The 25857-nt window shown below is 37.2% G+C and overlaps 1 protein-coding gene across 1 annotated transcript in view; it reads left to right on the top strand.

Moving 5' to 3' along the window:
• The first annotated feature begins 3150 nt into the window (after window positions 1–3150).
• The window catches only part of LOC150108472 (sorting nexin-6-like), a 285148-nt gene continuing 262441 nt past the window's right edge, over window positions 3151–25857 (top strand). Inside the window, exons 1-2 of the mRNA XM_090390474.1 lie at window positions 3151–3230; window positions 7695–7913. Coding sequence (XP_090246600.1) covers window positions 3162–3230; window positions 7695–7913 — 288 coding nt within the window. The 5' untranslated portion in view covers window positions 3151–3161. The remainder of the gene's footprint in view (window positions 3231–7694; window positions 7914–25857) is intronic.

Raw genomic sequence — 25857 nt, 5'->3', positions numbered from 1 at the left:
TCATTCTCTCCCTCCTAAAACACTCGCACAAATACATACTACTCAAAATTATGGACATTACACTTGGGTTAGTTGTTTATTAGTCAGTTTTTGGTATTATTTTGGTAACTTCCATGAAGCCACTTAACCAGCAACATGTCTATCATAATGAGCTTTGAAGTTATCACACTACCTGCATTCACAATTCACTCTGACATTGTGAATGCATTCCACTCACTTTCAACTTTCCATGTAAAAAATCTACTTCCCATACCCTTCTTCATGACATCTTTATACAACTTCCAGGGATGGCTTGTTGTTCTTCCCATCTTAATCAAGTTTTAGTTGGTCATAAAATATTAGTAAACAAACTACAATTTCTTTATCAACAAGTCAATAAATATATCGTGTAATACAGGAGTTCCTCCACTCTTTTTATTATTCTTTCTGTATTTATCTGATAGAATCCCTTAACTATCACGAAGGTCTCTATCATATATCCTCTTTTCCTCCTATCCACCAACTCTGTGGTCCACATTTCCTCAAATGCATTTCATAACCAACACTCCAGAGTCCTGATATCACTTTGGTCATTTGTCTTTGAACCCTCTTGTGTTTCCACATTGCAACGAAAACTAGATGACTAAATTTGAGCACAGTATATCTACCCTTTTCACATATCTCCCAATTAGTGACATTATCTCCCAATTATTCACATATATACCAATCTCAAGTTTGGCATGGATATGTTGTGGATATTGGTCACGAGATTTGGTCACCTGGTTTTCAAAAGGACGCAATGTTGGAAAGGGTCCAGAGGTGACTGACTAAGGTAGTACCTTAGTACCTTAGTAGGTCTGACCTCTGGAATGTTGAACATGAGGAAAGATTGAGAAGATGCAATTTACAGAGTCTGGTAGATAGGAGGAAGAGAGGGAGATGTGATAGAAACCTACAAGTTAGTCATCATCATCATCATCAAATTCCTGCCATGTACCCTCAAGGGGTGTACAGGATATGATAGTACTACATGAAAAAAAATTACATCATTACCAACTTCCTATCTACAATTTTCCTCCAAATCAGTCTGTTACTTGTCAGGACTCCAATTATCAGATCTTATATTTCTATCGTCTAAGGCACTTTGTACCGTATCAATCCACCTATATCTTGGTCTTCCTCTGGGTCGTTTTGCTGCCAACCTGGCAGAGAACACTTGTTTTGCTAATCTTTCTTCGCCCATTCTGTTTAAGTGACTATACCACCTGAGATTAGCTCTGCTAACGCATTCCTGAATGTTGACAATGTCAAGTTGTTTCCTAATATCCTCGTTTTTAATATGATATTGCCATTGATGCCATCTGTTCACGCCTATAATCTTTCTCAGGACTCTCATATCTGCAGTGTCTAGTCTTTGGTCAAGTGTTTTACTTCTGGCCCAACTCTCAGATCCATAAGTTAAAACTGGTTTGAACACTGTCTTGTTTACAGCTAATTTAGTGTTCCAACTAATTTCTCTCTTATTCCATATGAATTTATTCAATTGACTTCCTACCATACCAGCTTTGCTGATTCTGTTGTCTATTTCTATATTTAATTTACCATCTTCAGTAAAAATCGTGCCTAAGTAGCTGAAATGTTTCACTTGTTCCACAGGTTCTCCATTCACAACACAGTTGACATTTTCAATGATTCTGCCTATTTTCATTGTCTTTGTCTTTTTATTGCTGACCTTCATACCATATCTATTACAACAGCTATTCAATTTAGTCAGAGAATCTTGCAGACTTGTAGCGGATTTATTTAGAAGTATAACATCATCTGCATAAAGCAAAGAGCTGACATTAACATCTCCAATTTTGATATCAAGTAATTAGTAAGGAGTTGTTATAGGATCAGTGTTGGAGAGGTTCTACAGAAAACAGCGGGAGATCAGGGGAGAACCAGAGATCATCCCTAGAAACTGTATAAAGATAGTTTGAGCTGGGGAGTGAGAAGCAGGTTTTTTACATGCAGAGTTGTGAATGATTAGAATGCCTTGCCTGAGAGTGTGGTGTCTGCATAGAATTTGAGTATGTTTTAAAGCATAGTATGATGAGCTGTGTGTGTGTGTGTGTGATAAAAGACCTAGATGAGTCTGACTCCATGGGTATTGGGTAGTAATGATAATAATAATATTGTTATTTGGTCCCATGGCTACCCAATTTCAAATTCCTTCCTCAATCACTCGAATCAACAACACAAATGCATTCAGTTCACCACTGAAATTGAAAACCAGAATTCTCTTGCTGGTGCACTTGTCTCATGTCTTCTCTCTCTCTCTCTCTCTCTCTCTCTCTCTCTCTGGCAGTCTATCCTGTGGATATCATATGCTTACACATATCAGCCTATACATAGACTTACCCACACAAAAACTAGATATCATTAATGCCCTCATAAATGCACAAATAATAGTTTGGTCTGGTGAGAAAGCTATTAAAAACAAATTGAAAATTATTGGCAAAACATTTATAAACAATGGCTATTGGAAAAATACAAGAAATGAAATTCTTCAAGGCACACCTAAAAAAATGGATTTCAATAAAACCACAGCCATTGCATGCGTTAAAGGGATATCCTGTATTCCTGTAATAGTAATCCTGTATTACATGATATATTTATTGACTTGTTGATAAAGAATTTGTAGTTTGTTTATTAATATTTTATGACCACTAAGACTTGATTAATGAAATACAATCTATATTTGAATGTGTGTGTCTCTCTCTATACTGTGGCATGTGATTGCTAATTGCTAGATAATTTCATCTATATAGTAAAATTTTGCAATTCATTTACCTTTTTTTTTTTTTTTTTAAATTTTTAGAATCATAGTAAGAACAGTGTTCAAATGTTACATATTACAATTAATTTTTATCATAAAGAATATCCATTTATGTTAACTTTTGTTTAATGTTTGAGTACTTGTGTTTCTTTTTAACATAAAGAATACACAGATTATGTTTGCTGTTGCCATTACTCAGAAAGAAAGAAAGAAAGAAAAATGATCTCTACTCTGTTAGTTGTTTATCTTAGACCAGAAACCTGACCTGAATTATGTTACAAGGAAACACTGCACTTTACCTTATTATGTTACATTCAGAATTAGTTCACTATTAGTTAATGCTTCAGAGTGTGTTGGCTAAATGTTTTTTCATTTTCCTTTGGCAGTCTTACAGAATTCTAACATGTCAGATTTTTTACAGCCATGTGAGGTAGGAATATATGGAATGATTTTTTTTTTTTAGGTGTGATTATTTTACTTTAAAGTTGCCAACAATGAAATCTTAAATTTGTAATGTAATATTGTTCCTGATAAGTATATTTAGAGTAACAGGAACTATTTATAATATCATGCTGTAATGAGAATACTAATATTATAGACTAAATAAATATGCAGGGAATTTTTATTAGTTACTGATTGGGAAAGAGGAGATTAGTAAATTGAGTACTATTAGTAATTACTGAATATTTTGTGTGTACTAATTAAAGATTCTTTGGTATAAGGTAGTAGCAGATGGCATTTCCAGAGAGGCTATATTGGTTTTTAATCTATCTTGTTATTTCATGAGGATAAGAATTTTCTTTTATGTACACTCAAGTTTGTTCATTTTGTTATTGATCCTCTATGACTGTATGTTGAGCGACAGAGCAGGAGATGATCTGAAAAGGAGATTGATAAAAAATATTTAAAAAAAATTTTTTTTTAAGTTGATAGCAACCTTTCATAAAAAATAATTATTGTAAATTGTATTATGGAAACAATATATGGAATAATTCTCCCAAAATTACTTTTGGACTCCAGTCCCCCATTGAGTACTATTAGTAATTACTGAATATTTTGTGTGTACTAATTAAAGACAAGTATTGTAACTGCTGATCCGAGTTGAGTAGACATTTTGCGAATACACACTACACATCGCATACGACCTATAACTGAGCATCTGCAGTGATCACTAATTCATAAGTAGCACATAACATAAATAAAAAAAAAAAAGAATTCTAATTAGGAAAAGATTTTTGGAAATTTTTCTAGTGTTTTTTCCTTTTCTTTGGGGGTGCCCGGGCCCCTTTCCCCCCCTCCCCTCTGGGTGCACCACTGATTCTCAGATAACCACCTCCCACAAAGAGTTTTTGGATTCTATGGAGGCTTGACAGTAATACTAATCATCATGCTTGTGGATGTCCATAATCAGAAATAGTCTTGTTTTTAGCTCACTGTTATGCTACATATTCATGATTTGATTATGGATTGAAGCACTTATAATGGAAAAAATAAAAACTTCATCTGCTGAAATTCCCTGAAGAATCCAAATGTAAAGAGAACATTGTGGAAGGAGCAAAAGTGATGTGGAAGTCATCACTGTTACTTCATACTATATTGTATTATGGAAATAATACTTATTTTGTATAGTAATATGGTATATAATAATGCAGTGTATTCTCTCTATTTGAATGGTGTATAGAATTATAGTAATGGGAAGGAAAGGTTTGTGAGAATAATGGACTAGTGAGGCAACACAAGAGAGATGACATAAGTATGATTTTATTGGCTCTTTGAATGTCAGTTTGTACAGTAATACAAGGAGTACTGGAAATATGTAGTGAGATTCTGGCATTGATTGTGTTTGAACAAGTATTATTGGAATATATGGAACTTGATTAATCAAGTTCCATATATTATTGGAATATATGGAACTTGATTAATCGATGATGTGCAGATGGGAATAGAAATGTAGGAATAGAGAATAGCTAAGATAAAAGAGAGGACAACTACTATTATTTGTCATGAAGTTAAAATAAATAGGATACATGGTAGGATGTTGTTACAGGCCTGGAATTGTAATGGACAATGATTGAAATGTATACAAAATTGGTTAAGCAAGTAAAATTAAGAGAATATTATTATTATTATTATTATTATTATTATTCAGGCCTCCATGGAGTCAAAAACTCATTGTGGAAGGGAGGTCCTAGGAAACATAAAGTCTATCATACCACTCCTTGAACTCATTGACTGTTCTTGCTATCACCACTCTATCAGGCAATGCATTCCACGGTTCAACCCTCCATGCAAAGAAACCACTCTTCACCCTCTTGTTTAATTTTGAAAAGATTATTAGAAAGTGGGGATAGTATATGACAAAGTGAATTTCTGGAGTTTCTGAGATAACATTAGATAGCATATGATGAAAACAGTGTGATGAGGTTTTAGTGTTAGATATGGTTTAAAGCCTCAGAGAATTTACAATAATTACAAATTGTAAATGTATGGATAGTCACCTGGTTCTGATCATGAACATTAATTTTGATACACGTAAGCCTCCAATTATAAAAGCAGGGTATCTCAGTTGTCCTGTTAGATGCTTTAAATGTCAGAAATATGGGCATGCCTAAAAACTGCCTGTCATGGCTACCATCTGTGCCTAATGTAGAGGATAATAACAAATCTTGCTCTGCAAAGAAAGCTAAATGTATCAGCTGTCAGTGAAATCATCCAGCTTACTCCCGTGCATGTTAGAAGTAGAAAGATGAGAAAGAAATACAAAAAATTAAAACAGAACAAATGTCATATCAGGATGCAAAAAGGAAGTTGTTAACCACTACTCCTGTTCTGAGATCATCTATGCTGAGAAGGCGACAACTAAGAAAATGTCCACATCATCTCAAAGACATATGTCTATTCCACCATCTGATAATTTCACCATACCTGAACTTTATAATTGCGAGTGCTTTTCTATTAAGCCCATCAATTGCATGACCTACGGTCTCACTCCAGAAACAACTCCAAAAATGGTTCCGTTGGATGAGAATCCACTTGTCAAAAAAATTATGGCAAGGATATCGCTTAAAGATAAACCAACATACACCCACACAGAAAAATGGATACTTTGGTATCCACTGAAAATAAATTAAACCTGCCAATTGATCCTTATATATTAGATGTAGTGAATATTTTAGCATAGGAAGAGATGGACACTGAGTTCGTCTACACCTCCGTATGCCTGATGAAGGTAAGTCCTGAGTCTCCCAAAAACCAGACAAGTCTACGAAGCCAAAACAATAGGAAAATTTTTACTACTAGATATTACCAGAATACCAGTGATGTCAAGATTTTGCTGCAGAAACACAAACCTTTCTGTTTCTGTCTGCAGGAAATATATTTAAGATTATAACTAACTAACCGCTTTTGCTTCTATATAATAAGGTCCTCCTCATCATTGCCATAATCCATTGTCAGCACCACTCCCAGATCTTTCATCTCCTCCAAAATTTCCTTAGTAATTATATACTCTTCATCCCATTATTGCCTACCAAATTTCAACACCTTACACTTTGCAACATACGAAGAGGGTAAGATAGTTCTATGTAACCCACTCGGTTGCCCACTCACTCACACAGTTTGTTTAGATGTGTGGTCACAGCATATGCTCTACTCTTCAGCTCTTCTGAACATTTCATCATCTGCAAACAGCTGCATATCCCCAATTAAGCTTGTCCCAATATCATTAACATATAAGTGAAACGGATCCTTTCAGCATGTCATAGAGACCATCCTATTTTGAGATGGTCACTAGTGACATGGTTACCATTTCCTCATATATGACCTGCTGTTACCTGACAGCCACCTAATGATATGGATGTTATCCAACACATCCATTCTAATTTAGTTCCAAGTTATTTGTATGGCAATCAATCAAAAGCCTTTGAAATATCCAAGTATATATCACTGTGTGTGCATCTCTTATCCAATGAATTTGTCACCTTATTGTAGTACATGAGCGGATTTCTAAAACATGACCTCCCTTTAACAAACCTATGCTGACCATTGCAGAGAACACTGCTATTATCAACATAATCTGAATCCTCTCCTTATCAACCCCTCCACCTTAACCATAACCCCAAGACACATTGATTAGTCTATAATTTGTAGACTCAGTCTTATCCCCCTTTGAACTGAAAATTTTTTTACCATTTTTCTGCTTCTTTAGAGCTTTCCTTGTTGCATGGCTTCTTAAACAAGCTATGCAACATATTACCAAGAGTGCTGTGAACTGCCTGGATTCTTCCTTTAAGACATACATCGATATCCTGTACATATAATGTATGGCATGCAGTGATGTCATACATCACATTGTTAGGGCTTTAGTATTAAATGACTTTTGTTGCCTTGCTGAATTATCAAAAGCAGATTGTTGAATTTTCTTGTTATTTATGTGTGCTTGTGTTCTAATCATTTCATACTGAAGATACCTTTACAACTATAGGAGAAAATTTTATAGTATTAAATAATTTTTCACATCAGTTAAAGTTGCCAGAAAATTATATTCTTGGTTATGTGCCTTGCATTATGGGATACTAAGGCAATTGATGTGAAGTCATTAGCCTCTATATAGCAAGTTGCCCAGTCATGAAGTCACTTTCCACCAAACTTTGTTTGCCTACACTTAGATGAAACCAAGACTATAATTTCTTGGCATCTTTAACTTATAGTATAACCAAGCGAAAAAAACTTTCAAGTTTTTTTCCCTTGGTTATTCACATCCATATCATTAATTTAGTTTCCCTCTGTGTCTACTTATGATCCAGTGCTAGAACAAATTTTATAATTCAGTTTTCTTTTGGTTTTTTAAAAAATTTACTTGAGGTTTTTTATAAAAATTTTTATTTTGTTGCAGATGGAGACAAAACAGCGAGATTCAGACTCTGGTCACAATGGAGAATTGGAAAACTCAGAGTCTGACTGCGATTCCCCTACATTAGACACAGTTTCAGGATTTTCTACATGTTCTTCACCACTTCCACTTGAGCCATTTGAACCCCAGTTTACAGTAAAATTTACAGGGGATGTCACCAAAGATGGAGATGTAGTGAAATATACCATAAAATCTCAAAGGGTAAAATGTTTGTCGATGTGATGAGTTAATTATATCTGGATTGCTCATGTTGATATTTAGAGGAGGGAAAAAAAACATCTAGCATAGCTTACTATGGATATAGAACACCAAATCGAATGGAGGGAAACCTCCCTTTTATGCAGAAGCAGATATAAATGTGAGAGGGTGTTTTTAAAATCTGACACAACACTACACCATTCTCCAAATCTCAACAGATTCAGCTGCCTCACATTACCAAAAATCTTGGACACCATCATCTTGAGACGTTCAGCAAGATTCACCACACTCGTAGAAGGCACCAGTTAGGACTGTAGAATCCTGTCTTTCACATTTAATCTGTGTTTGCTATCCTGCTGGTGTGCCTGCGTGCACATACCTACTGTATTTCTTTATGTGCATGAAGATGCCTTGGTGACCAAGGCAAATATATTGCCATAATAATTTATAGCTAAATAAATTTATTTTGTTAATTATCTCTAGATGTGTGTTTTCTCCTCTGAACATCAACATGTGTGATAATCAACTTCAGTCATGCCACATATTTGGATTGAGTTATGTGATTATGTTTGTAATCCATTTGTGCATGTTGCAGGTTGTGCATCGTCCCTGTGTAATCCAATTAATATACATTAATCACAGTTAAAAAAAATTGCATTCAAATTTTTACTGTAAATGGCTGAGATTGCAGAATCTTATGTTATTCCATGGCCAGTTTTCACACAACACAACTTTTCTGAAGTTGTGTTGTGTGAACTGTAAAAGTTGCCATTGTTACCAAGACATTGTCTACAGACAGTACTTATTTATTTTCATATTTGGTAATATTACATTATATCATTATCTTTTATAATGCAAAAATACCTCTGTCATGCAATATGAATGACATTGAATTCCTTTCATTTTTGGTTGGAAATTTTGGGTTTAAATCTCATCTCTGAATGAGTAACATTATAAGTACTTTTCATCTAAAAGGAGGTTAACAAAGCTCTGATTTATTATTATCTGAGACCTCCAGGGAGTCGAGGACTCATCGAGAGAGGCTATAAATCACTCAAACCAGCTGTCATACCTTCCCTTAAATTCATTCTCACTGGATGCACTCACTACCCCCTAAAGGCAAACTATTCCACTCACTCACTCAGCTCTGTGGGAGAAAAACCTAGTTCTCACCTCTTTCCTGACTGAACAACCTTAACTTCCATGGATGCTCCCCATTTTCTCTCCCCACCTTCCATATAATGAAACATTTCATCAGATGCTATCCTATAACATCCATTCAAAAGTTTATAGACCTCTATCATATCACCTCTCTTTCTCTTGTTAACCAGAGTCTGTAATCCACATACTCACAATCTGTCCTCATAATCTAAATCCCATAATCCAGGTATAATCTTTGTAACTTTTCTTCACCTTTTCCACAGCTTCTTTATCCCCTTGGAATCCAGGAGACCAAATCTGCACACAATAATCCAAGTGTGGTCTTATCAAAGCCTTATAAAGAGGCAAAATGACTTTCTTATCCTTACATGTCAAGGTTTGCTTCAACATCGCATTTATCCTCTGAGTTGTATTTGCAACTTTTTCTATGTAACCTTCGAACTTCAGATGCCTATCCATCAATATGCCAAGATCTCTTACCTCCTCAGTTTCTTGTACATAACCCCAGTAATATAATATGCTGCTGGAAATCTCATCACACCAAAGTGCATAACTTGACACTTACTAACATTAAGCTGATAGCTATTTTTGTTTGTCCAAATTTCCAGCCTACTCAAATCATTTTGTAAATGCTGAATATCAATATTATCCCTGATTGCTCTGCCTGTCTTCACATCATCAGCAAACAATTGCACATCTAATGTTAGACCCTTCCCGATATCATGAATGTATAGATTGAACAATAATGGCACTAGGACCGAACCCTGAGGTACACCACTGGTCATCTTAAATCTGGCAGATTCACTCTGACTGTATACTACTTTTTGATATCTGTCTGTCAATCGTCCCCCTGATCCAAGTCGAGTTTATATTCCTATCCCATATTCTCCAGTTTATGCATTAGCCTTTTGTGTGGTATCCTATCAAATGCCTTTAGAAAAATCCAACATTATCATAGTGTATCCATTCCCTTTATCCAACTCAGCTGTAACATTGTTATAAAATATGAGCAAATTGCTAAAACATGATCTTCCTTTACTACACCCTGTTATATCTTTTCTTTCTCTTAAGTGTAACCAGTCCCCCCCCCCACTTGAATTTTTTTTATACAGGTTCTAATTTAAGCAAGCGATGCATTGATTTGATAAATTGGGCAATTTACTTAGGTAAAGAAAATATGAATGTTTATTCATTCTAAGGTATTGTACATAGTAATCAAAGTTATTCTAAACATAAAAATTTTGTTCCTGCAGATTGGTGTTACACCACTCTATCAGACAAGATCTAATTACAATTAAAGCGTTACACTAAAAGACAACCGCAAACCAAACTGTCCTATTCTCATTCACTTATCACAGCTATGCAAGTGATAACTACTCAATTTCCAAAGATTAAGTTATAACACCAAAAATGATTCAAGGACAATATCTGTTACAATATACTTTTAGAATTACAACAATTTACCACAGGTTAAAGTACTTGAGTCCTGTCATATATTAGGAAGTCCTATCACTTATTACATTAGCACATTAACTTTTCCTAGCTCTGTTCACAGTTCAATGGACAAATAAAACGTTTTACGTTACTGACCAAGTGGACTAAGCAGGAATTTCCTCTCGATCAATCTTTGCTGACTCCTCTCGGCTAGTTTCCTCTATCTGCTACCTGTTGTCCTCCGATTTTGCCAGCTACTGATTACATTCACAAATCACCCCTGTGCCGATGATTGCGATACTACTCTGGCGGATGGGTGCGTGTGATTCTGCATAAAGCTGCGGTCTTCACTGGCTGTTTAGCTGTGCCACTGCTATGCCTGGACCGGACCACTACCTGACTGCGTGGCCGGTCAGTCAGGTAGCCATGCAGTCAGGTAGACCTGTTAGAGTCGATCAGGTAGAGTTGTTCATCCGTGATCTTCCCGTCCGCATGAACGACTTCTACCCGAAACCAAGGGGGGAGAGAGGCACGAACCAAGAAAAAAGCCCAGAGCTTGTGCCGCCAAATCTTTAATATCCCTTGCAGCTGCTCTCCCTGCTATGTCACCGATTGCTGATGGTACCTAAGCCTTTTGCACTCCGTGCTAGCTTCTCTCCGATATGTCTCCTATGTGGGTGCCTTGCACGTGCCTCGGACTTCGCATCGCGGCTGCCTGGGGTCATGTCTATGAGCCGATTAAACTAATGTGAACTTTGCTCTAACTTTCTTGTTCCAATGTAACCTTTACAAAGACTTTTATGATTCTTGTCTGTTATTTACAGGACAGTTTACAATATAACACATACAAAATTTCATTAAGAAAGTATTATTACATTATTTACAAAATGACTTACACCTATGTACAAGCATTTCTTTTGGGGAATTTTGCATCTTAGTTAAATCTCGAATGAAATGCCTAATAATAAATTAAACCTTTCATTCCAGATTTAACAAAGGTTTCCCTTTCCAAAAAAATTTTCTCATTGGAAAATTTTTCATTATGAAATTTTCGCACTATCTCTGGAGAAGATTTTCTTATTTTCCATAGGTCTCAAGTTATACCTAGTCTGTACAAACTCATTTTCTCTATTACTAAACAGTCATCCTTCTCTGCTCTTGCTATTGACAGGTTGCTCACTTCTATGATTTACGTGAGTGAAAGCTTTATGTCTATTGTAATTGGGGACTTGTTCATCAGAGATTGTACATTCTCCTCCTTCTTGGTTATCATGTTTTCTCTGCCTGAATGTTGCTTGTTTCACCTCCTCATTGTTTTGCCAGTGGTTCTTAACTTTGTGAGTGTTTCATCTCTTTCCCCGCACTCTCTGATGAGTCTCCTAGCCATACTAGTCTGTCCAATCTATTCTTGTATAATCTCAGCCTGTTTGAGTGTACAGTCAATGTTCTTCCCCTGCTCTTCCTTTCTCTTATTTTGAAAGTCACAGGTGACAATTTCTCCAAGATTTCATAAGGTTCAGCAGCACTCCTTTCTTATTGTTAGAGACTTGTTCCAGAAGGGCAATATTTCCTGGTCTCAGGTCCTTATACCTTCTTAATTTATTTGCGTATGTTCTTGCTCGCTGAGCTATTGTTGCTGGATTCAGCTACTAATTCATGGGCCACTCTGTTTTCCATTATTAGATTATTTAGATACTCATCAATATCAGGAAATCCTGTATTACCTGTGAGCTTTTAAAGTCATTGGGAAATAGAGGATCAAACCCATACAGTATGACCGCAGGGTCTTCTTTAATGGCAACATGGAGAGTGGTTCTGCAAGCAAACAGGGTATGAGATAGATAGGCATCCCAGTCTGATGTCTGCCAGTTTAGAAAGGGTATGTTTCACCGTCCTATTCAATCTCTCACGCGTTCCGTTTTCCATTGGGATGATAGGGAGTAGTGAATAGTTTCCATAGCTTTAGCAATTTGCACAGCTGTAACATGACTTCAGCTGTAAAGTTGGAGCCTTGATCTGAGAGGAGAGTTTGGGGTGTTCCATATCTAGAGATGACAAGCTTAAACAATTTATCCGCTATGGTCTTTGCTGTTTGATCCTTCATCACTGTGGCTTCTTGGAATCTAGCGAACATGTCTATCATCACCAGGATATATTTGTTACCCTTTGAGGTGGTAGGAAGTGGGCCAATAATATCCATGGCCACAGCTTGAAAGGGATGCGTGGGGATTGGAAAAGGCTGGAGAGGGGCCTTTCCTCCTATACTAAATTTTCTCTGGCATAGATGGCAAGAGGACACATAAGACTCAACATCCTCTCTCATGCCTTTCCATAAGTACCTGTCATTCACTCTCTTCCACATCCTATGGAACCCCTCATGACCCGCTAAGTCCGAGTCATGAAACGTGGAGTACCCAAGGAATCATGACCTTTGGGACCAGAATCTTGTCCCTCCACCTTCCAGTGATGTCCTGTTGAGATAACAGAAGACCGTCCTTGTCTATCCGCAGTGTCTTAGAGAACGGATGTTCCTCTGAGAGTTTCTCTCCCCTCATTAGCTTTTGGTATACCCCCCCCCTCCACATATGGTCCACTTTCTGAACCTCTATGATGAGAGATTTCTCCCAGATTTGAAGGTGGGGGCGTTCTTTTAACCCTTCGGCCTTATGTATGGAGTTGACAAGTTCCTCCTCTGGTTCAGAACCTTACAATCTAGACAAGTAATCTACCACCTTTGCCTTCCCCGGGATGTACTTTACTTCTATATTGAGCTCCTGCATCTCTAGGGTCCAGCGAATAATCCTTTGGTTGTTATCCTTCATGGATGAGATAAACGACAAAGGCTTGTGATCTGACCGTAGGATGATCCACTGCCCCAGTAACATGTACCTAAATTTCCTAAGAGCGTTGACAATGGCCAATGCCTCCTTCTCTATCACAGAGTAATTTTTTTTTTTTTTTTCAGAAGAGGAGCTTCCTGCTAATAAAAGCAATGGGCCTAAAATCTTTCCCTTCCTTTTGTTCTACCACTGAAGCGATGGTGTCATTTGAGGCATCAGCTGAGAGGAATAAGGTTTGTCAGAGTTTTGGGTATGCGAGAACAGGTGATCTAGTTAAGGCCAAATTGAGGGATTGATGGGCATTGTGTTGTTCTTCCCCCCCCCACGTGAACTTCACCCCTTTTTTTTGTTAGCCTCACGATGGGTTCTATCAGTCTGGAGCACTCAGGAATGAATTTCCACTAGAAATTTATCATTCTTAGGTACCTCCGAACTTGCATAATAGTGGTAAGGACTCTAACATTCAATATGGCTACTACGTTATCTTGAGTGGGGATTATCCCAGCCAAGTCCAATACGAACCTCAAGCTACCGTTAGGTGTTTTTACTAGTATGAAGGGGCTATTCCACTGGGAATTGGATTTCTTGATAATCCCACCTTTCTCACAGTCCTCCAACAATCTTTGTAGCTTATCCCTGTGCTTAAGAGGTGTTTGGTATTGCCTAACATATATGGGAAAGCCCGAAGTGATTTGTACAGCATGTTCAACCTTGTTAGTACAGGACAAGGAACTAACCTCTTCTGTGAACACGCTGGGAAAGCGTTGAAATACCAACTTAAAGAACTTCTCAATCTCTGCTTTTTCATGTTCTGATCTTGATGAGCTGATAGCATTGTGTACCATTTTCCTTTTCTACTCATTCGAATCTCCCACTTCAATTTCTAGGGCCTCATTCACCCCCCTCTCTCACTTCCTGCTCTAAATTTTGGTCGGAACCTTTTCCCACAAAGGGATATCATTTTGCTTGCAAAGTTACACATGAAATGATGTTTTTCCAAGAAGGCAAGACCTGATATGATTTGGTTGCTAGCATCTGCGAGTTCAGGGAGAACCAGCAATTCATGCGAGAGACTAACGAGAAAACAAGGAATTGTAAACTGTACATTCACTTTCGTTCTTGAGAAGAGCTCAACTCTGGTAAGTCCAGTAATCGTAATAGGCTTACGCAATTCAATGAGGCCATCAGGAGAAACCTTACTGATTTCCTTGACCAGTGACATTGGTATCACTGATACATGGGCTCCGGTGTCGAGTAGGAAATTACAGGGGATCCCTTCTACAAATCCCTTCCACAAGGGACAATGGTATTCTTCCTACTATCTCTGCAGCTGCTACACTTTGCATCTTGCAAGCTTCGAAATTAGGTGATCTGGGCCTGCCGACTGACTCATCGGAAAGGGTGGCAGAGACCCTTCTCTCTCTCTCCCTCTCTCTCTCTCCTCTAAGGTTGACTTTTCCTCATGTCCCACGCACGATTGGACCCCCTTGCACTGAGGAGATTGTTATTAAATGCCGATTAGTAGATATAATAGGCTCATGTCCCATATCATATTTTCCATCGGACATTTCTGTCTTCTCTCCCACAGAGGTGTGACAGTCTCAGACTGATTCCAGAAGTTCAGCCCTTCCATTGGAGTTGGAATTGCTTGTGCATCCTGAGTGGAGGGAAAACTGGGTGCCAGGCCCTTCCAGCAATAATTGTCTCAGAAAATTAGCATGAAACATTTCTTTTAACATCCTTTCCTTAGCTAATTTAAAACACCCATCTAAGTTATTTGCTCATTTCTTATATATATTACTTCACGTAACTCATCACATAGCCCTGATCAATTGCTGGAAAGCTATTCATTCAATGTGAGACCTTTCCTCCATGGAGACTTTCATAGATCGAGTGATGGTGAGCAATCTGTTCAAATAATTTGTCACACTTTCCTCTTTACCCTGCACACACCTGTAAAGTTTCCAGAAAGTTTGGAAGGGACCCTTTTCACAGGAGAATTTGGAAATTAGTACTTCCTTGAATTTGGCATAGTCTAAAGTCTCTTTCAGGATGGGAGAAGAGTAGAGGAAGTTGTTTGCTTTCCCCACTAGTTTGCTGCACAGGAGGATGAGGAGTTGGAAATCAGTCCACCTGCCTGCCTTCCTCAACTCTTCGACGTAGCTAAAGAAAGCTAAAACGTCGTTATTTTCATCCCCAGAGAACTGCGGAAAAATTTGTTGAGGATTGATACTTCTGAAAAACTCGCAATCATCCATCCCTGAGCTTGATGGCTGATTCATACTTGTATATAGGCTTACAAATATTTTCCAATATCACACAAATACTGCTAATCTAAATTCTTGTCCCAAACTGCCTGATTTCAAACCAAAACCTGCTCACCTTGATTTACAAAACTTAAATTCTTTATCGTTCAACCTGGTAAATCAACATCCTGTTGGCTGCAGCATTCCTTCAGTGGTCTATCATTCCAATAGATCATGCATGCTTAGACTAGGGCCAATTTTCCTTGGTTGCAATTCTTGAGTTAACTCCTTTTCAGAATTAAGAAAAAGTTATCTTTTGAAGCTGCGCCATCTTAATTCCTATACAAGAGAAATCTCCTTGTCAGAGAGTTAACACACAGACTGTGACACGATCTTGGAATCTAGTAATCAACAAGCCCTTAAATTACTTTCCTCAATTAGCAGTTGTAACCAGTCCCCCCCCCCACTTGAATTTTTTTTATACAGGTTCTAATTTAAGCAAGCGGTGCATTGGTTTGAGAAATCAGGCAATTTACTTAGGTAAAGAAAACATGAATATTTATTCATTCTAAGGTATTGTACATTGTAATCAAAGTTATTCTAAACATAAAAATTTTGTTCCTGCAGATTGGTGTTGCACCAATCTATCAGACAAGATCTAATTACAATTAAAGTGTTACACTAAAAGACATCAGTAAATCAAACTGTCCTATTCTCATTCACTTATCACAGCTATGCAAGTGAATAACTACTAAATATCCAAAGATTAGATTATAACACACCGAAAATGATTCAAGGACAATATCTGTTACAATATACTTTTAGAATTACAACAATTTACCACAGGTTAAAGTACTTGAGTCCTGTCATATATTAGGAAGTCCTATCACTTATTACATTAGCACATTAACTTTTCCTAGCTCTGTTCACAGTTCAATGGACAAATAAAAGGTTTTATGTTACCAACCAAGTGAACTAAGCAGGAATTTCCTCTCGATCAATCTTTGCTGACTCCTCTTGGCTAGTTTCCTTGTTCTGCTACCTGTTGTCCTCCGATTTTGCCAGCTACTGATTACATTCACAAATCACCCCTGTGTCGATGATTGTGATACTACTCTGACGGATGGGTGCGTGTGATTCTGCATAAAGCTGCGGTCTTCACTGGCTGTTTAGCTGTGCCACTGCTATGCCCAGACTGGACTGCTACCTGACTGCGTGGCAGTCGTTGACCATCGTTCTTCCCGTCCACATGAATGACTTCTACCGGAACATGAAACCAAGGGGAGAGAGGCATGAACCAAGAAAAATGCCCCAAGCTTGCGCCGCCAAATCTTTTATATCTCTCGTGGCTGCTGTCCCTAATGCGCTTTATATATTTCATAACTCCTAAATCTTACGATATTCTTTCCACATCATCTTGTGGATTTCTTGCTTAACAAGGTTGCACATCCATTTCACTACCAACCTATTTAATCTTCGAACACTAGAGATACATTCAGATACTGCCTCCTTTAAGCACGTTTTCATAGATTCCCATGCATTGCTGACATTTTATCCATTCATTAACTGATGCCATGGAACCAAAGATGGTATTCTCCTAAGTTAATAATAATTTCCAGCTTTGTAGTTCAACATGTAACCTATTCTAATCGGGGCATCAATACTATTAGATCCTTCTCAAGAAAGCGCAGCATGATCACTATGCTTTCTTGGTAAAATAGTCATGTTCTTAACAGAAATCCCTTCTGACATTATGAATAAATTGAACACTCTTTGACCTTGAGTTCCTTCTTTCACTTGCTGCTTGAGAAAGTTGTCTCGCAACAATTCAATACGTTCCCTCTTCTTTCTAATCATGAGATTTCTCATCTATCCAATCAATGTTTGGAAAATTAAAGTCACCCATAATGATCACTTATTTGGTGCCCATAGGGCTAAATTGCCGATGAATTTCTTTGTCCCCTGCAACTGAGCTGCTAGGTCATCTGTTGCAACACCCCACCATATATTTCATTTTGTTAGCCTCCACTTCACACCTTTTGATAGCCTCAGACTCACTGCTGCATGAGCCATTGTTACTATCATTGTTTTCTTGCATTTCTACCCTAACTGGACTTAAGTCATCTGATATCATTAATAGTACTTCTCCTTCTCTCCTCTCTCTTTTGTCATTCCTAAAAATAGTATATCCGTTATACTCGATCCCACTTACCATATCTGATTCTGATAGCCAGGTTTCACTAATACCAACAATCTTAGGCCACATCGTATTCAATAAAGCAACAAACTCAACCCCTTTGTTTATAATGTTCCTGGCATTTGTGTATAGAGATAACAAATTATGACCTAGCCTATTCTTATAATTAGATATGCAATCTATTTGGCCTTGTTGTTATTGAACTTTCTCTTTTCCTTCCCCAGACATGCTTAAAAGGTCCGAACCCAAAGCATATTTTTCCACTTCTTCGCTACATTCATAACCATGTTCGAAGACATTCATGTCTTTATCACATTTGCATACTATAGCTAAACTCTCACACACATTTTTCCCATTCCTCCCTTGATGATTTAGTTTCACTGACTATCTGCATTAGGTCTGATACTAAGAAGTAATTTTTCCAGGCTCCTGATGCCAAATGAATTTAAGTGCAGGCCATCCTTCTTATATAAGTCTTTTCTACCATCAAACTCACTCCATACATCTAAAAACTTGCATCTATTTCTTCTATACAGATGACGCGCGAAATCATTTGCTTTCATCGCCCTCCTTAACCCTTAGCGGGTGGCTTATGCAACCCGCTCTACTAGATTCATGTCAGTTTGATTGCATTTTTATCGATGTATGAAAGTTTTAAGAGTGTATAGCCCATCAGTGCTCATCTTAATTGGTCTAATGTAATTAATTGTAGGATAATTTTGAATACTTTAATTTATCAATTAATCGTAATCAAATCTGCACAGAGTAGGGAACAATGTTTGTTTTAAGATACTGTATGTTAGAAAACAATGAATACTATATTTAGTTGGTATATTTGAATTACTCAAAGGTGTAAAATTTGGAAGAGGAGGACGAGGCTTACCTCATTTGGCTACAATACTGTTTTCCATTGTAAATATGGGCAGAAAAATTTATAAATTCATTGAAAATTATATATTAAAAACTTATTTATATTATATATCAAAACTTGCCTACTATGTCAGTTCACACTTCACGCACGTAAAACAGATGAAACTCAGAAAACAAAAATAGCGACTCATGACAAATGACAACATTCAGTTAGATTGGTTGACACAATAATCAATCACATCTAAGTGCTATTGTCTCAGAGCTCATTCAGCCTCACCTTCTGTGTGGTTTAAAACTACTAGAATGCTAAGAATTTGACCCACTGCGGCATCTGCACATCTTTTCAAAGGGCTCAAAGGCATATGTATCTTGAGCGCACACCCTGGCTATTAATGTGATGCAATGTTTACGCGTCTGAAATATCCTGTTCATGAAGCATTAGTCTATTGTTGTTTACTTTTAGGAATCACGTGAAGTCTGGAAACAATTAGGGGAGTCTTTAACGGAAATAAATGCAAAACTGTAATATCAGATATTGCTATTCAGTGGATGAGCACGGCACACCTAGCATACCTGGAATATTCGCTCCTGCTGGGTAGCAAACCTACTCTCTCACATTTCTTTCTTGCTTCTTCCAATCTTTCATATCTTTTCTCATACTATGTTGGAAGACTACCTAGACCGGTTTCAACCTTTCGTCAGTGGGAGGCAGACCCAAACGTGGAGATACTAAGGCATAAGCAATAGGAGAGATATTTACCTATAGGAGTTGCCAACAGGTGTACCATCTTATTATTGAATTACTCTTGATTTAGAGAAAGATGTTGGAAGTTTATTTTTCACTTGGTTAGACTATAATAAATTTAGTTTAATCCTTTATCCAAGTGTAAGCAAACAAAGTTTGTGCCTGAGAATATCTTCAGGACTGATGTAAGGTAGTGCAACTCTAAGCAAAGGTGGACCAAGCTCTCATCACTCCTTGTCTCAGTATCTCCCATAATGCAAAGCATATCTCCTTGCAGACATGTATACTGCTATGTATTAAGGGAAGGGCCACTATCCAGACCAGTTTCAACCTTTATTGAGGTCTCGTCAGTGGGAGACAGACCCAAACGTGGAGATACTAAGGCAGAAGCAATAGGAGAGGTCATATTTACCTATAGGAGTTGTCAACAGATGTACCACCTTATTATTGAATTACTCGGAATTTAGAGAAAGAAGTTTGAAGTTGTCGGAGTTGCCTGGTGTTGCACTACCTTACCTCAGTCCTGAAGATATTTTCAGGCGCAAACTTTGTTTGCTTACACTTGGATAAATGATTAAACTAAATTTATTATACTCTCATACCATATTTGTCACCACTTAAATTATTAGTACCTACCAGAGCTACCATCTCTTTTACTTTTTTTTTTTTTGTTTTTCAATTACGTTTATTTCAAATAACTGATATAAAAGTAAATAAATTTATTTCAAATAAATAACTGCTCAAAAGTTACTTCATGAATTTCTGGGATGTATAGTGAATAATTACTTCACCCTGAACATACACACTTGGTGAGAGAATACAGGTTGACGAATTGGAATTATTTAAGATCTTGCAGAATCTCAGTTCAAGTAAATCAGTGGGATTAGATATTAGATTGACTTATCAACTGCATATTAGGAGAATGTGCGAAGGAATTGACACTGCCTCTGACTACACTGTTTAACTTAAGCCTCAGGTCTGGTAAACTTCCAAGAGGACAAAATTGTTCTGTTGCATAAAAGAGGTTCCAAAACTGCAGTAGAAAATCATAGCCCAATTAGTATCTTGGGAGTGGTGGTAAAAGTACTGGAAAAGTTTGTCAACATAGCTTTGTAAAGGTAGATCATGTCTTAGTAATTTACGAACTCTTTATAATACAGTTACAGTTAAGTTGGTTAATGGAAATGGCTACATGGTGATACTGCTGGATTTTGTTAAGGTGTTTGACAGGGATACACGTAGAACTCTGTTATGCAAATTGAAAAAAATGGGAACAGTTATGAAAGTGACAATATGGATACAAGGGTTGCTGATGACAGATTCCAGGCAGTAGTATATGAAGGAGAAGAAATCACGAAGGAGTGACTAGCAGTGTGCTACAATGCTCTGTAGCACACTCTAATGTAGTGTTTCTCAACGTGGGGCGTATGTCCCACAGGGGGAAATTTGAATATTTTGGGGTGCAATTAGAGAATGATGTTGCATTCATCACTCATCACTGATATACTCAAAACACTCGCCATTGTCGGCGAGGGGGGGGGGGACATCAAAATCTTTGAGGTGTTGAGGTGAGGCATGAACCAAAAAACGTTGGGAAATACTGCTCTAATAGAGGTATAATCTCCTTCTACAAGTCATTGTCCTCCGCATCATTGGCAGAATTCATTGTACTGTCCTTGCAATTTTAACAATGAGTCCTCTAATTAAATACCTATCCACCAATCTCCATATCATTTATTTCCTTCACCTCCTCTAATATATCCCCATTAATTGCATCCCTTTTTTTATTTTCCAAATTTTAAAACTTTATACATTGCCTCACTGAACTGGTATCCCCACTCCCATGTCCATTCACTAAGCCTATTCAAGTCTTCTTGTAAAGCAATATCTGCTGTACTCCTTATAACTTTTCCCAACTTTGCATCATCTGCAAACAACTGAATATTCCCATTCAAACCTTCCTCAGTATCGTTAATATTGTCCCCACACACACACATGCAACTTTCTAATACCTGTAAAATAGCTAGTCTCCAGTCCATTGCACTAATCTCTTATCCAATCACATCAATTGAACTATCAACTTTATCATATGGCAATCTATGGAAAGCCTTTGCAAAATCTATCTCTGAGTGTGCATCTCCCTTGTAATAAGTAAGCAGATTATTAAAATATGACCTTCCTTTAGCAAACCCATGCTGTCCATCAAAGAGCATGCCACTGTTGTTAATCCAGTTTTATCTTAGTCCTCACAAACCTCTCCAACACTTTAACCATAGCACTTGACTCACTAGTTGGCCTATAATTTGAAGCTTGAGTCTTATCACCTCTTATATGAAGCAGTACAGTCTTGTTTTCCTTTTAGTTTGGTACTTATTGCAGTTTTTGTGCTGTGACAAATGGTTTTTGTGCTCTGAAGATCCTGGATGTAATCCCAGCGAAATATCAGCAAATAAGTTAAATATTAATTATTTTTTTATTATTCTGTGTTGTGAATTACTTCCGTCAAACAAATTGACACGGAGTCACAAGTACTCAGTTATGGGGAGATTGACTAAGAAGTAAGATTTCAACTTACCACCGAGATTCACACACACTTACCATGGAGATTCAGAGCTGGAAAAGGCTGTGCATTTTATTGGTGGGACTATGCATTGAGGAGAGGGCAAGGGATATTAAGATGGCAGTTGACAAGGAGTTGGAATTCTTGTGTACATGTTGCTGCAATAGTGAGAAGATGATTTATTAACAGAGAAAGCATGTTGTATTGTATGCTCCACTCAGATCTAATCACTTGGATTCAAAAAGATGAAGAAACTTTAGCAAGGTACAAGTTAGATTATGATGGTATTATCAGGAATTTGGAATGCTGTGAGAATAGATTGATGAAATGGAATCTGTGAAGTTTGATAGACAGGATAAGAAAGGTTGATAGTATTGAGACAAGGGATGCTTACCAAATCAACAGGAGATTTTTCAAAGCAAAGAAAGGGAGGTGTTTGCCTCCTAGCATACAATAATCTGAACACCATAAACCTCCTATAGTTTTTTTGACAAAAAAGACATCAGAAAATTACTCAGTTTGGATGCTAAAAATGTCTCAAAATGCTAAAAAAAAAATCTCTTCTAGTCCTGGTGGAAGCAATTTCACCCCCCCCCCCCAAAGGAGATAGAAGTCTACCATCAGGCTATGAATCATTAATCAATACCTTGGTCTTCTCCAAAATAATGGAGAAAGTTATTAGCCAACTTCTCCCTACTTAGAGCCCACCAATTAATAAGCTACCATCAGTATGGATTCTGCCATTTAAGATCCACAGTTGACCTCTTAGCTTACATCACCCACCAATGTATGTGCTGCGGAAAGGTTCAGAGAAATTTATGCTGTTGCTCTCGACATTTCCAGAGCTTTTGCCTTGTTTGGCATCAAGGCATACTAAACAAATTGCAATCCTCTGGTCTCCCTGCTACCCTCTGTAATTGGATAGCCAGATTCTCTCTGGTCATTCTCTGTGAGTCATGGTAGATGGCACTTTGTGATTCACCACCAGTGCATGAGTGCCTCAAGGCTCTGTTGTATCACTGACTGTCTTTCTCCTATACATGAATGACCTATTGTCAGTCACCATTAATCCTGTCCACAGCTTTGCAAACAATAGTACTCTCCATTTCACAAACCATGCACTACTCTGACATCCCAGGCTTCAAGATCATCTATAATTATTGCCTTAAGCATTGATCTATATACCATTCTACAATGGGGCATATGCAGTCAGGTTACATTTAATGTGAGCAAAGCACGAACGTGCCCTTTCTCTTGCAAAAGAGATTTCAGTTAACTACTGTTATCATTAGTAATATGCATATCACCAGACAAGATTAGATCTCATTCTGTCTATCTCTCTTTGCTTGGACTGACATTTACTTTGTCTTTCCTGGCATAAACATATCACATCAGTAGCTTCCTCAGCATCCAAAAACCTAGGCATTGTCTTTCATTCAAGATGCTATTTTACATCCAACCAACTTTTAATTATATACAAATGTGAAATCTGCCCATATTTAGAGTACTGCTCACATGTTTTGGGTGGTGCACCTAAAACCTCCCTGAAAATTCTTGATTCTGTCCAGAGGACAGCAACTCGGTTCATAGATGTCTTCTCTTACTGATTCACTTCAACCCATGTCTCACAGATGCAATGTTTCAGCACCGTGTTTATTCTATAGGTACTTCAATGGTTATTGCTCAACTCAACAGGTGATCATCATTCCTCCAGTTTCTGTTGCCTGTTAATACAAACACGTTGAACTTGTTTCTCCTCTTCCTCTCTTTCTTATTTCATCCACCTGTCCTCTGAATAGCTTTCCTCATGAAATATTCCCAAGCAACTCAATCTGCAACTCTTCGGAAAAAAAAAAAAAAAGTCAAACTTTTATCTCATCCCTCAACTACACCTCAGAGCATTTGCAGATTGTATGATTGTAGTTGAAGAAGGTAAGCTTCATCCTTCTCTTCCAAATTTAATACAGGTATCCCTTGCATAACGCAGTTTTGCTTAATGCAGATTTGATTATTGCGGTGAAATTAATTGCGACAATCCCTTGATATACCCACAAGAGTTTTGATTAACACGCCTTTAAATTTACCACGCAAAATCATGCTCAAACCAATCTTCTATGCTCGTGGCGTGAGCATAGAAGATTGGTTTTTTGATAGAACATTGATAGAAGTCTTATTTTTGCCATGCAATTGAAACTTATTGCAAGAGAAATAACTTAGCTTTCAAAGCTCTTTTGCTTTTAGACAACACACCTGGTCATCCAAATTCTCTTAATGATCTGTGTGAGAATGTGAAAGTTTTATTTTTCCCACCAAATACGACATCATGGCTACAGCCCATGGACATGGGCATCATTGCAACTTTCAAAGCCTATTTTTTTAAAAAAGACATTCTCAAAGGCAATAGAAACAACAATGGGAGAAAATGTGATTATGCTCCACAAATTTTGGAAAAAAATTAACATTAAACATGCAATTCAGAAGATTCATGACTCGTGGGAGCAAGTGTCTTCTAGTTGCATGAAAGCTGTTTGGAAAAACCTTCTGCCAGAATGTGCTAATGACAGGTTGTTTTCAAAATCCTGTGAACAACGTGGTTAAAAAAATCGTTGCAATTGGTGAAGACCTCGGTTTTGATGGTGTTGATGCAGAAGATGTTAAAGAATTATTGGATTCAAATTTGAAAGATTTCAGTGACAACGATCTTCTTGAAATTGAACAACGCATATATGAAGACAACGAACAAATGGAATGTGAAGATGAGGTTCCAAAGGAAATAACAGTCAAGGAACTGGATGGAATATTTCACAGTTTAGAATCACTTAAGCAGCAAGTAATGGATATGGATCCAGATGTTAATCGAAGAATGCTTGTTTGCCGAGGTCTAGAGAGTCATTTTGCTTGTTATCATAGAATTTATGCCGATAAGAAAAAAACTAAAACTGTTCAAACGACTCTTTATAACTTCTTTTGATTAAAAAAAATTGCAGTAATTAATGTAGGTACAAGTACAAGTATTTATCAAACATTTACTTTGCATTTATTTTTTATCTTTCCTAAAAGAGTACCATATAAAATGAACTATTAGTACAGTAATCGATCAGGGACAAATTGTACTTTTTACCATTGATTATTAGATTTGATTAACACGATTTTGATATATGCAGTAACATCGAGGGATTAATTAACCATGTTAATCGAGCAATACCTGTATTATATTTATACCTTTTGAGTAATTCAACTATACCAACCAAATATACCATTCTGCTTCATTATTATTTTGTAATATATCTTAAAACAAACACATTATCTCCTACTCTACTCAGATTTGGTTCAATTATTTGATACATTAAAGTATTCAGAGTTATCCTACAATTTACTGCATTGAACCAATTAAGAAGAGTGCTGATGTGCTATGCACTCTTAAAACTTTCATACATAGATTAAAAATGCATCATACGGTCAATTTGACATTAATTTTGTAGTGTGGGTTGAATAAGTCACACGACAGCACACCCAATCAAAATGGACACACAACACCGCTGGGTATAACATATTACAGATGTTGTGGAAAGGGACTATTATTGTATGGAATAAGCTGCTAGTGTATCATTGGTGAATGTTTTTCAATGGGGGAGAGAGGGATAAGTGATAAATCGGCATAGTGGCCTACAAAGGACCTTCCCTTAATGTTTTTCCTGACTACTCGAAGTAACCCATGTAATAATAGTAGAAGAAGAACCTAGACCGCACATACTTCCTAACCACATCAATACTCAACTTTCATGGATGATCCAGAGTTCTCTTGCAACCCATCCAGCTGCAATTCCCTTTTATCTGTGTTTGAGATTCCCTTGCCAACTAGTATGCTTCTGTCAGATCTCCTCTCCTATTACT

Source organism: Typopeltis vanoorti, chromosome 3, assembly GCF_054136105.1.
Source record: "Typopeltis vanoorti isolate ZY-2024b chromosome 3, IOZ_Tvanoo_1.0, whole genome shotgun sequence".
NCBI classification, from domain to species: domain Eukaryota; kingdom Metazoa; phylum Arthropoda; class Arachnida; order Uropygi; family Thelyphonidae; genus Typopeltis; species Typopeltis vanoorti.
This window is presented reverse-complemented; position numbering and strand designations above follow the sequence as displayed.